The sequence below is a fragment of the Miniopterus natalensis genome, chromosome 6 (assembly GCF_054644295.1).
Source record: "Miniopterus natalensis isolate mMinNat1 chromosome 6, mMinNat1.hap1, whole genome shotgun sequence".
Taxonomy (NCBI): Eukaryota; Metazoa; Chordata; class Mammalia; order Chiroptera; family Miniopteridae; genus Miniopterus; species Miniopterus natalensis.
The window spans coordinates 88177640-88189275 of NC_142086.1; the positions used below are offsets into that span (position 1 = coordinate 88177640).

The 11636-nt window shown below is 63.1% G+C and overlaps 2 protein-coding genes across 20 annotated transcripts; both read left to right on the forward strand.

Annotated features, from left to right (window-relative positions):
- Positions 1-234: 234 nt before the first annotated feature.
- LOC107537450 (uncharacterized) lies at positions 235-1017 on the forward strand. 9 transcript variants are annotated; one of them, XM_087818001.1, is made up of 3 exons: positions 235-514; positions 614-746; positions 840-1017. In XM_087818001.1, the coding sequence occupies exons 1-3, from the start codon at positions 235-237 to the stop codon at positions 1015-1017; spliced, it is 591 nt and encodes a 196-aa protein (XP_087674127.1). The 9 variants fall into 9 exon arrangements, with proteins under 9 accessions (XP_087674127.1, XP_087674125.1, XP_087674124.1 ...); XM_087817999.1 differs by having other exon boundaries at positions 235-274; positions 323-408; positions 535-1017; XM_087817998.1 differs by having other exon boundaries at positions 235-775; positions 914-1017.
- A 4093-nt stretch (positions 1018-5110) lies between these two features.
- LOC148092970 (uncharacterized) lies at positions 5111-6052 on the forward strand. 11 transcript variants are annotated; one of them, XM_087817991.1, is made up of 3 exons: positions 5111-5547; positions 5692-5811; positions 5953-6052. In XM_087817991.1, the coding sequence occupies exons 1-3, from the start codon at positions 5111-5113 to the stop codon at positions 6050-6052; spliced, it is 657 nt and encodes a 218-aa protein (XP_087674117.1). The 11 variants fall into 11 exon arrangements, with proteins under 11 accessions (XP_087674117.1, XP_087674118.1, XP_087674114.1 ...); XM_087817992.1 differs by having other exon boundaries at positions 5111-5521; positions 5684-5811; XM_087817988.1 differs by having other exon boundaries at positions 5111-5521; positions 5687-5770; positions 5822-6052.
- The last annotated feature ends 5584 nt before the right edge of the window (positions 6053-11636 follow it).

Here is an 11636-nt window from a genome sequence, read left to right on the forward strand (position 1 = left end):
CTCCAACCTCTCAGGGGTTAATGAGCTGAGCTACCTGCCATGGGTCCATGACCAGCGTCCTCAGGGACCTGCTCCAACAACAACAAGGAAACTGGCTCTTCTGTGCCCTTGTGATGGGACAACACACGCCCCTGAGCTGTATATAAGCCTGACCACTCCAAGCAGCTCACACACCTCACAACCACTCCTTCACACCCCACACGCTCACACCCTCCTCCAGCCCCACCGCCCGCCATGGCCGCGTCCACCCTGTCCGTCTGCTCCAGCGACCTGAGCTATGGCAGCCGCGCCTGCCTGCCCGGGTCCTGCGACTCCCGCACAGACTCCTCCTGGCAGGTGGACGACTGTCCAGAGAGCTGCTGTGAGCCCTCCTGCTGCGCCCCCAGCTGCTGTGTCCCCAGCTGCTGTGTCCCCACCTGCTGTGTCCCCAGCTGCTGTGAACCCTCCTGCTGTGTCCCCAGCTGCTGTGAACCCTCCTGCTGTGTCCCCAGCTGCTGCGCACCCAGCTGCTGCTGTACCCTGGTCCCCACCCAGACCCTCGTCTGCACCCCAGTGAGCTGCGTGTCCAGCCCCTGCTGCCAGGTGGCCTGTGGGCCCAGCCCCTGCCAACCAGCCTGCACCAGCTCCTGCCAGCCTGTGTGCTGCACCTCCTCCCCCTGCCCGCAGGCCTGCTGTGTGCCCGTCGGCTGCACCCCCGTCTGCTGCACCCCCGTCTGCTGCAAGCCCGTGTGCTGTGCACCCGTCTGCTTTGGAACCACCCCCTGCCCAGCCCCCTCCTGCTGCCAGCCCACCCCCTGCCCCTCACCCTGCTGCAGACCCTCCTCCTGCGTGTCCCTCATCTGCCGCCCCGCGTGCAGGCCCGCCTGCTGCGTGCCCGCCTCCTCCTGCTGTGCCCCCTCCTCCTCCTGCCAGCCCAGCTGCTGCCGCCCGGCCTCCTGCGTGTCCCTGCTCTGCCGCCCCGTGTGCTCCCGCCCGGCCTGCTGTGTCCCTGTCGCAGCCCAGAAGTCCTGCTGCTGACCAGGCATGTCACCCCCAGGGCCAGCCAGGCACTATGGGGCACTGCAGGTTTCACAGCCGCCTAAGGGTCTGCCTCGTAGGGACTCCTGAGATGCGCGGACAGCCCCTCCTCTCAGCCCAGGAGGGTGCCCCATCAAACTCGGGATGACCCTGCCCATGCCCACTGCTGCTCTCCTGCTGGGGTCCCAGGGGTCAGGTTGGGGTCATGCCCACAATGCAAGCCTCAGTGGTCTCACCTCCTCAGAGGCTGCTCGGAAAACCTAATAAACTCACCTGCATTTACCTGGATGGTATTGGCTCTCCTTTGGCCATTTCTATTTGAATTGCCAGCCAGTCCCAACAGAGGCCTGGCCCAATGCGCTCGCTGCCCTGCCCGACGCCAGCCTCGCTCTGGGCCCCTGCCCGTGCTGGCCTGGCACCCAGTTCCCATCCCACAGGATCTGGTCCGTCCCAGGAGTGGTGGCCTCAGGGTGGGCAGCCCCCTTCCCAGGAGCCCACTGGCGGTCGCTCCTCAGGGACTTGGCAGTGGCCGGTCCTGGGCACGGTAACCACGCTGCCCTGGTCATCTCCTTCAGGGGTCCCCTTAGGGGAGGCTCCCTGCAGAAGGGGCCTGGCAGGACACGGGGCTCAGTGCCTCCAAGGAGAGCAGACGGGCAGACGCAGCAGCCCCCCTGCCCGCGCCCAGAGGACGGGTCGGGGGAGCACCGGCACTCGCTGCCCAGCCCTCCTGCCCCTTCTTCCTCTGGCCCCCAAACCCTCCTCTCTCTGGAACATCCCGCAGGGGTCACACACATCCTCAAGTCTTCTCTCACATAACAGCGGTCAATAAAACCCAGCACCTCCCTCCCTCCGGGCTCGAAGCTGCCTGCATCCCCCAGGGGACAACAGCTCTCGGTGGTGGCCGTCTCTCACCTTCTCACCCTTCCCTCTCCCCTCCCACCCCGTGCCGGGTCCTGCCCCACGGCTGCTGAGATCAGCCTCACTCCCGTCCCTTCTCCTGTGGACCTGTCCCCACCGAGCTGGGCCCTCAGCTGCAGGATGCGTCTCCCCTGCTCCTGTCACCGTCCACTTTGCTATGGCGTGGGGACCTTGGCTCTCTCCCCCCAGGGCCCCTCCTGGACTCAGGCCACTTACACCCTCCAGACAGGACCTTCTTCCAAGCTCGCCTTTCCCGGCCCCCCTACCCCTCCAGAGTGGGACCCCCGCCCCGCCCGCTGGACTCCGCCCCCACCCCCCAGCCCTCCAAACACACACCCCATCCTGCCACGGAGCCTGCGATGCTTCCATCAGTCCGGGGTCTGTCCCTGCCCCTCGCCACCATTCCCCGTTTGTTAAGCGACTCTGGGCAGCCTGAGACAGGGCCCTGCCCAGCTCTCTGCCCCCGAGGCTGCCCGCAGCCATGCCCATGGGGCGAGACCGTCCTAGCGAGGCCGGCGTTCCAGGCTCACAGCGGCGCGTGCACTTTCTCCTCTAGAATGCATTTGGGGAAGAAAATGTACCTTTTGTCCGGTAGAAGGTGCAGACCTGCAAGAAAGATGATGGAGAATCCGACAGGTTTCGAGAACCTGCCGTCTAGGGTCCCGCGTCATCACAGCCGTGGTCTGGGCGGAAGGGGAGCCACCGCAGAAATGGGCGGCCCTGTGGGGTCGGCGGCGCTTGGCTGGGCAGAGCCACTTGTCCGTCCCTGTGTCCCTGCCCTCCCTGAGGTTCTGAGGGTGCAGAGCTGGGGCAGGGGCAGGGGCCCGAGCAGGAGAAGCTGGGCGAACAGGCTGCCTGGAGCGCTCCTGTTACCCAAAGCCATCTGGTAAGCGACAGTCTGTGAGCTCATCTCAGTAAGCGCCACCTGCGAAAAAAGTGTCCAGACACACTGGCAAGGCCTCCCATTCCGTCCGAATGCTCTAGAAGTCCAGGAAACCGGCGCTTCCAGGGCGGGTACTGTGCACTGGCCATGGGACCTGAAGCCTCGGCCCTGGCGTTGCGGTCAAAGCCACATGCTGGCCGGGCCGCTGGGCCCCTGGAACCTCCCAGCCAAATGCATCGCGGTTCTAAGTGTAGTGGGGACCGAGTTGCCTTGTTAAGCACAAGGCTGCCACGAGGCCAGTGAAACTGGAAAGACCAGTGGCTTTATGGCGCATCTAGTAAGCATCGGGCACTGACATATCTAATCACACAGTGGCCGGGGTGCACTGGGGCCCCTCTGGTTGAAGAGGAGCTGGAGGCCCACAGTGAGCCACCAAGGGTGCACACGCCAAATCAGGCAGCGAGAGTGAGGGGTGAGCACAGGAGAGAGACCATGTGGGGCAGGGAAACATGGAGTGTTTGCAAAGATTGCTGCAGTGGGCCAGTAATGTCCCCAAAGACAACCTCCTCCTAACCCCACACCTGTGGGTGTCACCCTGTGCAGGAGGAAGGACTCTGAAGAGTGACTGCCAGCTGCTGATTAATAAGTGTCAAGATGGGAGACTGTCCTGGGTTTGCCGGGTGGGCCCTGTGTGGCCTCACACGTGTCCACTTTCTCCTCACAGACAGGAGGCGGACTCCTAACCACAGAGGCGGAGCTTGGAGCTCCAGGGTCACAGCCAAGGCACGCCTGGAGCCACAGAAACTGAAAGAGGCAGGAAAGATACCTCTGGAGCCTCCAGAGGGCCCTGCGACACCTGGGAACTCCTATCAGGCTTGTGGCCTCCAGAACCTGAGAGGGTTAATTCCCGTCGTTTGAAACCATCAAGTGTGTGGTCAATTGTTACGGCCACCCCAGGCCACAAAATCAAATGCACAGTCAGCCCTCACTCATTCTGCAGCTTCAGGTGAAGACAAATAGCAGAGCCAACTTGACCACAGGCGCTGAGACAAACAAGAGTTAAGTTCCTAGAGCATCTCATCAACGTTATAATGAGAAATATCGTTACTCAAGGACCTGCTGTATATGATAAACTTTGCATAATAAATATAGCTTTCCTACTTTCTAAGTGCTCTGGTTTAAAATGTCATTGAGACAACATAAACTAGTAATAATAATAGTAATAATAATAATAACAAACCCTCAGCCTTCTAAGGAGCCCAGTCCAGCCACCTCCCAAACCCTGGCAGACAGTGCTCTAACCTCTCATGTGCAGGGCCCAGGGGCTCCGCCTGCCTCCTGGCCAGGCCACCGGGGCCCTGAGAGCCTAGAGGTTGCAGAGGAAACACACCCCCACTTGCTGCTCAGGTGGGCATAGGACCACCCTGCCCCTGCCCACAGCACAACCCCACCAGCCAGAGCCACAGTCTGGAGGAAGAACAGCCCAGAGCTGCACATCCCCAGGCTGCACCTATCTCCCAGGCCACACCCTGAGGCAGCGGCTGCCGGCCCCAACCACAGGCAGAACGGGCCCAGTATTTCCACAACCCTCTCCCCCAGCACCTACAGCAAGGATGGGGACCTCTGGCCTGCATGCCTTATACGGCCTTTGAAATCATCTGGTCTGGCCCTGCTAAGGTGGGACTCGAAATTCAATAAATCTAGGAGCTTTTTTCATAGCGAATTTTTAAGTTGATAATTTTGTATGGCCGGCGAATCATGTTATAAATATCCAAATGGTCCTTGGCAGAAAAAAGGTTCCCCACCCCCGATCTACAGGAACTCAGTGACAATGCAAAAGAAAGGGGGCCACATGCCCCAGAGACAGGCACCCACGTGGGGAGCCATTCCTGGGACCCAGAATCCAAGCCACCCTCCCCCGTCACCAGGTGCCTGTGACTAGCACTCAGCAGCCCACCACCCTCTGTCCGCCTGCCTCAGCTCTACCCCAAGCTGGTCCCTTGGGCCCACGGAGCAGACTTGGTCAGGACCGGCCACCCCTCCCCAACACACAGCAGAACTTTTACGAGCTGGGCAGCATCTCGTGGGAAAATAAACCAGCACTAATGAGGGTTCCCCAGGAACCAGCTCCAAACACCAACAAGGAAGGAAGGGCGTTGGGGGCCTGTGCCGGGGCAACACACGACACAGAGGGGGGTATAAAAGCTGACAGCCCCGGGCACCTCACACACTCACTCACACACTCACTCACACACTCACTCCTCCCAGCTCCCCTGCACCCCACCGCCCGCCATGGCCGCGTCCACCCTGTCCGTCTGCTCCAGCGACCTGAGCTATGGCAGCCGCGCCTGCCTGCCCGGGTCCTGCGACTCCCGCACAGACTCCTCCTGGCAGGTGGACGACTGTCCAGAGAGCTGCTGTGAGCCCTCCTGCTGTGCCCCCAGCTGCTGCCAGCCCTCCTGTGTCCCCACCTGCTGCCAGCCCTCCTGCTGTGCCCCCAGCTGCTGTGTCCCCAGCTGCTGCCAGTCCAGCTGCTGTGCCCCCACCTGCTGCGCCCCCAGCTGCTGTGCCCCCAGCTGCTGCCAGCCCTCCTGCTGTGTCCCCACCTGCTGCGCCCCCAGCTGCTGCCAGCCCTCCTGCTGTGCCCCCAGCTGCTGCCAGCCCTCCTGCTGCGCCCCCAGCTGCTGCCAGCCCTCCTGCTGTGTCCCCAGCTGCTGTGCCCCCACCTCCTGCCTGACCCTCACCTGTGCCCCAGTGAGCTGCGTGTCCAGCCCCTGCTGCCAGGTGGCCTGTGGGCCCAGCCCCTGCCAACCAGCCTGCACCAGCTCCTGCACCCCCTCCTGCTGCACCTCCTCCCCCTGCCAGCAGGCCTGCTGTGTGCCCGTCGGCTGCACCCCTGTCTGCTGCACCCCCATCTGCTGCACCCCCGTCTGCTGCAAGCCTGTGTGCTGTGTTCCCGTCTGCTCTGGGGCCACCCCCTGCCCAGCCCCCTCGTGTTGCCAGCCCACCCCCTGCCCCTCACCCTGCTGCGGACCCTCCTCCTGCGTGTCCCTCATCTGCCGCCCCGTGTGCAGGCCCGCCTGCTGCGTGCCCGCCTCCTCCTGCTGTGCCCCCTCCTCCTCCTGCCAGCCCAGCTGCTGCCGCCCGGCCTCCTGCGTGTCCCTGCTCTGCCGCCCCGCGTGCTCCCGCCCGGCCTGCTGTGTCCCTGCCTCAGCCCAGAAGTCCTGCTGCTGACAGCACATCCTCTGGGTCAGACCCCACCCTCCTCACAGCCGCCTGCAGGATCTAACCCATCACATGCACTGGGACATGTCTCAGCATGAACGCTGGTGGACCTCGGACCCCAGCAACCAGGCCGAGCCTGTCTGCAGCCTCCACATCAGGCCCGGAGGAAGCTGAGACGGCCCTCCCCTATTATTGGGGTCCCCAGGTTGTTTTGGAAGACATGGTTCCTGGCCTTTCTCCCATAGCCTTATTGGGGCCCTGCCCTGTCTCGACCCCCACCTCCAATGCTGTTTGCCCTCCCCTCCTCTACGTGTGTCTCAGCTGAGTGAATAAACTAGCTGTCCTGGCCCCTGGTGCCCTCTCTCTGGGCCTAGCTGCAGGTTTTTGCAGCCTCCAGGCTAACAGAACCCCGGCTCCTGTATCTGCAGACACAAGTCATATCTCGGGAGCTTTTCCAACAATGCTGACCTCTGAGGCCCACCCAGGGCAGGCCCCATGCCCATCCCCATGTACCTCTGGGGAGCTCTGGGAGGCTGTGCTGCATGCCTGGATTTAAGTGGCCAACAAACGCCTGGCCAGCAGGCCCTTGGCAGGAGGGCCCTGATGTCCCAGGCCTTGCTGTCCCTGGTCAGTCTGAGGACACCACAGGGCAGGGCCTGCGCTGCCTTCTGGGCAAGGAGGCAGCTGGACCAGCACATTCCGGGAACAGAGCTGACACAGGCTTTCTACAGACAACCAAATAAATCCCTGAGTCTGTCCCTCCATCTCCCCTTCAACCTCTTCATTTTCACCAATGTCCCAACCTTGCCCGTCTGTGCCTGCGCAGGCCAATGACAACACCCTTTCCCCGACCCAGGTCCAGCCTGGGTGTGGCAGAGGTCAGAGGGAAGAGGCCAGAGGGGAGGTGATTTCAAGGTACCCCACACTCGGGGGCCCAGGCTTGCTTCCTTTGGAGGGTTTTCCCCCGTTGCCAGTTTGGATAGGGTCCCCACATTTCCCAGACTTCCCAAGCCCAGCCCTCACTCCCGGACAGAGCCACTTCCAGCTGAGGTCCCCCTGCCTCTATGCTCCAGCCAGTGCCACCTCCTCGCTCTCGACCCTCCCCTGCTATTGACATGACACCCTCTCCCGCCCAGGAGGCCATGAAACCCAGCGAGCACTCTTCAAAGGGAGGCAGGTCAACAGCGAGCGCCCCCCTCTTAGAGCAGGTTGAAGAGATCACCTGACCCTCACCAATCTCCCTGGGAGAACCCGGGCCAGACCCCCAGGGCTGAGCTGCCTTTTCTAGAGCCACCCTCACAAAATGAGGGCCCTGCCCAGCCGGCGTGGCTCAGCGGTCGAGCATCGACCTAGGATCCAGGAGATCAGGGTTCGATTCCCGGTCAGGGCACATGCCCGGGTTTCGGGCTCAATCCCCAGGAGACGGCATGCAGGAGGCAGCCGATCAATGCCTCTCTCATCATTGATGTTTCTCTCTCTCTCTCCCTCTCCTTTCCTCTTTCTGAAATCAATAAAAACATATTTAAAATATATGTATATATATATATGAGGGTCCTCAGAGAACCTGTCAGAGGAACTAGATTTGGATGGTGTGAATCTGTGCAGACCAGAGCCCACAGTCCTTCCTCCTACATTCTGGGCTGCTTCTCCTGGGGACCCTTCCCTGCCCCTGCCACTCTCGGACGGGACCCTGGCCCTCCCTTCTGGGACCTTACTATGAAAGGGGGAGTAAGAAAGCAACTGTCCCAGCTGTTATGGGGCCAGAAAATTCCCTGGACTTCTGTCCACTGTACCCCCTCCCCCAAGCCTTTAGCAGCCTCTCTCCGGGGACAACTTCACCTGCACCCCCCAGAGACCAGTTAACTGGGGAGCCCAGTCTCCTGTGGGCCTGGACCTCCGTGGGCAGCTGGTGAAATCCCCTTCTTAGAAACGGATATTTAAACGCAATACTGGAGATATCAAGGGGAGGCTTGAAAATATAGTTACCAAAATATTTTTGAAACAAACGTGGTGAGGCGGCCTTTTCATTAAGGTGTTAACCAATAAGAGGAAAAGCGGCCTCAGGTGGATGGGGGTCAGATGCTCCCGCAAATCTGGCACAGGGCACAAGGAAGCATGTGACAGTCCCAGGTGCTGCGAACACCTCGCACATCCGCGCATCTCCGCAGGGCTGCCGTGTCTGGGTTGGAGTCCTGGCGACAGAGATGCAGTGGTTCCCACCCAAGTTCCTGGCCCCAGATCCCACCCCTACCCACCCAGGATGGAGCCAGCGGCATCGGGAAAGCCGCACGGGCACAGGGCACCCTGGTTTAACCAGAAGGCGCCAGGTAAGCCATCCGCCTGAGCGCTGTTCTGTCCCCCTCTGCGGGGACACAGCAGCGGCCTGTCACCACCACCGGTGACCCTTCCCTGGGTTGTCCTCAGCGCGGCCTCCGACTCCCGAGCATGCAATTCGCGGGCTCCGCTGGGACCTGGGACGGGCGCTCCCAGCGCGGCTCCCTGAGCGCCCGCCCCCGGCAGCGCCCCCAACGCGCGCACCAGCCCCGACGGCGCTCAGACGGCCGCTCACGCGCCGCGCCCGCTCCCCGGGAGACCCCCAACCCCCCCAATCCCGGCGCGAGACCTGCGTCACGGCCACGTGCGACCCGCGGGAAGAAGACCGTGGAACAAGCTCATCCCCTGGGTGGCTGCGCTCCCGCTGTTCTCGGCGGCGCTCGCGGGGTGCGCTCCTGCGCGCACAGCGCCGGCCCGCTGGGTGGCAGGAACCCCTCCGCGTCCCTTCCGGGGTGCTCCCGGGGAGCCCGCCCAGCCGGGGGACCAGAAGGCGGGGCCGCCCCCACTGCCCCTCCCCCGCCCAGAGGGGGCCGCTCTGCCTCCCAGGCCGCCCCGCCCTCCCCTTCGGACGCCCGCAGCCCGAGCGGGGACAAAGGGGGCTCGGGGGCGCAGGCCCACCCTGGAGTCACCGTGGGGTCACAGCGAGGCGGGCCTGTCTTCTCTCCGCCCCCCGCCCCCCATGGCAGGTAAGTACCCCGACAGTGCCGCAGCTGCTCTTAGAGTGGACTCGCCCGAGGCCCCCCAGATCGCCGCCGCAGGCAGGGTGCCTGGGCCCCCGGCGCCCAGCAGGACGGGGCTGGGGTGAAAGGCGAAGCTCACGGGCGGACCCCGCCGGTGGCTGCGAGGGAAGGGAGGGGCTGTAACGCCCGGTGCCCTCCCCGGTTTCCGAGCGGAGCCGGGCTCGGGCGGGACCCGTGGCGTCGGCGTGGGCGCCTGCGGGGTGGGGAGGGGTCGCGCAGAAGCTCGGTGAGCCCCCAGCCCAGGGCCGAGCCCGCGTCCCGCGTTCAGAGACGCGGGTGAGGGACACGGAGGGTGACGCCCAGCACCCCGCCCCCACCCCGCCCCCGCCAGGCTCAGGGTGGGAAGTGGGCGCCTCCCACCCCAACAGGAGTTCTCTAAGCCGGGGACTCGGAACCGCCCGGGAGGAAGGGGTGAGGCGTGGGGTGGGGGGCGCGGGGGGACGGGGCACGGGGGGAGAGGGGGTCCAGCTGGGTGGGGGGCGCTGGGGCGCGGGGGGACGGGGCACGGGGGGGGAGAGGGGGTCCAGCTGGGTGGGGGTGCTGGGGGGACGGGGTACTGGGGGAGAGGGGGTCCAGCTGGGTGGGGGGCGCGGGGGGACGGGGCACGGGGGAAGAGGGGGTCCAGCTGGAAGCAAGTCGGGACCTGGAAGCGCCTTGACTGTGGAAAAAGGCGCCCGGGAACCCGCGATTTACTCCTGAAGATCAAAACCACAGAATCCGCGCACAGTCTATGAGGTTCCGTTGGAAAAATGAATATTCTTTGTTTCCTGATTGCTGTGCGGACAAAAAATAAAAAATAAACCCTGTCCTAACAGCTGAGAATCCTTTGAAGGAAAACAGGCGTCAGGGTGACTGAGTGCCCTGGTTCAAGGCGACGCGGCTTCTGTGCTGGGGGTGGGGGGCCCCTCAGACTTGTATTTGGAGAGACAAGGGTGAGGGGTGTTCTGAGGTCTCCTTCAAGCGCAGGTGGCAGAACCTGTACTGATGGGGTGGGGGTCACTCATTTAATGTCACGTGAACTTTTGCCAAAAGTGACGTAAGTGAAGTCTCAGCACAAGTGTTGGGACTGTATTGTCCCCAATTGCCAACCCCTCCCCAGCCCTGTAGAACTGTCCAGCCTCCTCCCCCCGCCCCTGGCTTCCCGGACCCCCAGGACCTGGGGGGGGCCTGCGGCTGGCGCCCCCACTCTGAGTGGACAAAGGACAGCGGACCAGGAAGGAGAAGCCACGGGCTTCTCAACAGGTTAAAAGGCTTGACGCATGTGTGTAGAAACCACCAGCAGGGGGCGTCTCAGCAAAGGGCCAGGATTCCCCAGAACTCACACCGGGAGTCACCTGCTGAAACATCACCACTGACCGCTGACCGCTGCAGAGCTCCTGTCAAAGTCCAAAGACAAAGTCCCTGAAAGGACTCGGCACCCCCACCCCCACCCCACCATGCTTACTGCCCAGGTGCAAAGGAGGCCGGATGCCCACTGCCTCCCACCCCAGCTGACTAAAACGCAGATCTGTTCCCAGCACTTCCTGGGTACTTTCTCCAGCTCCAGCGAAGCGGGGCACTCCAAGGGTGACCTCCCCCCCCACTTCCTCATTCGGCCCACCATGGGGTCCCTGCGGAAAGCCTTGGCCCATGTGGCTCCCACCCCCCTGAGGTTCTCCTGGACCCTCCCACCCACAGGAGGTCGCAGCTCCTTGCTCTGCAGAGCTGCAGTGTGACTGAGGTGCAAGCTCTCAGCCCCTGGGGATGCCCCTAGGCAAGGCGCCTTCCTTGCCTAGGTACTGAACGAATGGAGGGACGGCGGGGCTGCATGGCCTGGTGCCATGTGGGTTAGGCCCTGAGTCCCAAGTGAGGACCCACCTCTGACTGTTTCCAGGTGACAGAAGACACTCAAAGACACAGCGCTGAAGTCAGGGCACAGTTCTCCTGATATCCCACCCCCATCTGACACCCCACTTCACCCCTTCTCTCTGCCCAGCCCCCTGAGCTCATCAGTGACCTCAGCGCATCGGGTCCAGCTATCCCTGGATGGCTCCCACAGAATTCTCCACCTCGGCCTCCTGTCTGGTCGGAACAAGCTGAGTTGGGATGGACAACGGGGACTTTCCACGAGCACCGTCCTGCCCCTGCCCCCCACAACCACTGCTCATGCCCTCATGAGCCCCCTTAAAACATGCCCACCCAGGTGTCTCCCCGCAGGACACCCACGCACATGTCATGCAGCTGGAATCATGGGCTTTTTGTAGGAGCTGGGTGGATCCTAATCCCTATTTCAACCTTCCTGTCCCAAGGCATCTGACCCTGCTAAGGGGTCCAAGCTCCGGGGATCAGAGACCAACAGCACTAAAGACATCTTGGCCCAGAATCCTGCTGGCCACACAGCACCCCCCAGGCACACCCTGAGCCCCAGCTGCTGGGCTCCAGAGCCCCTCCCACCCTTAGGCTGGTCCAGTGGCTGCACCTTCCGCCCACCCCCGTGGCCTGTTCATGCTGACCACCTGCTGGGTCGTCTCAGGCTTGGC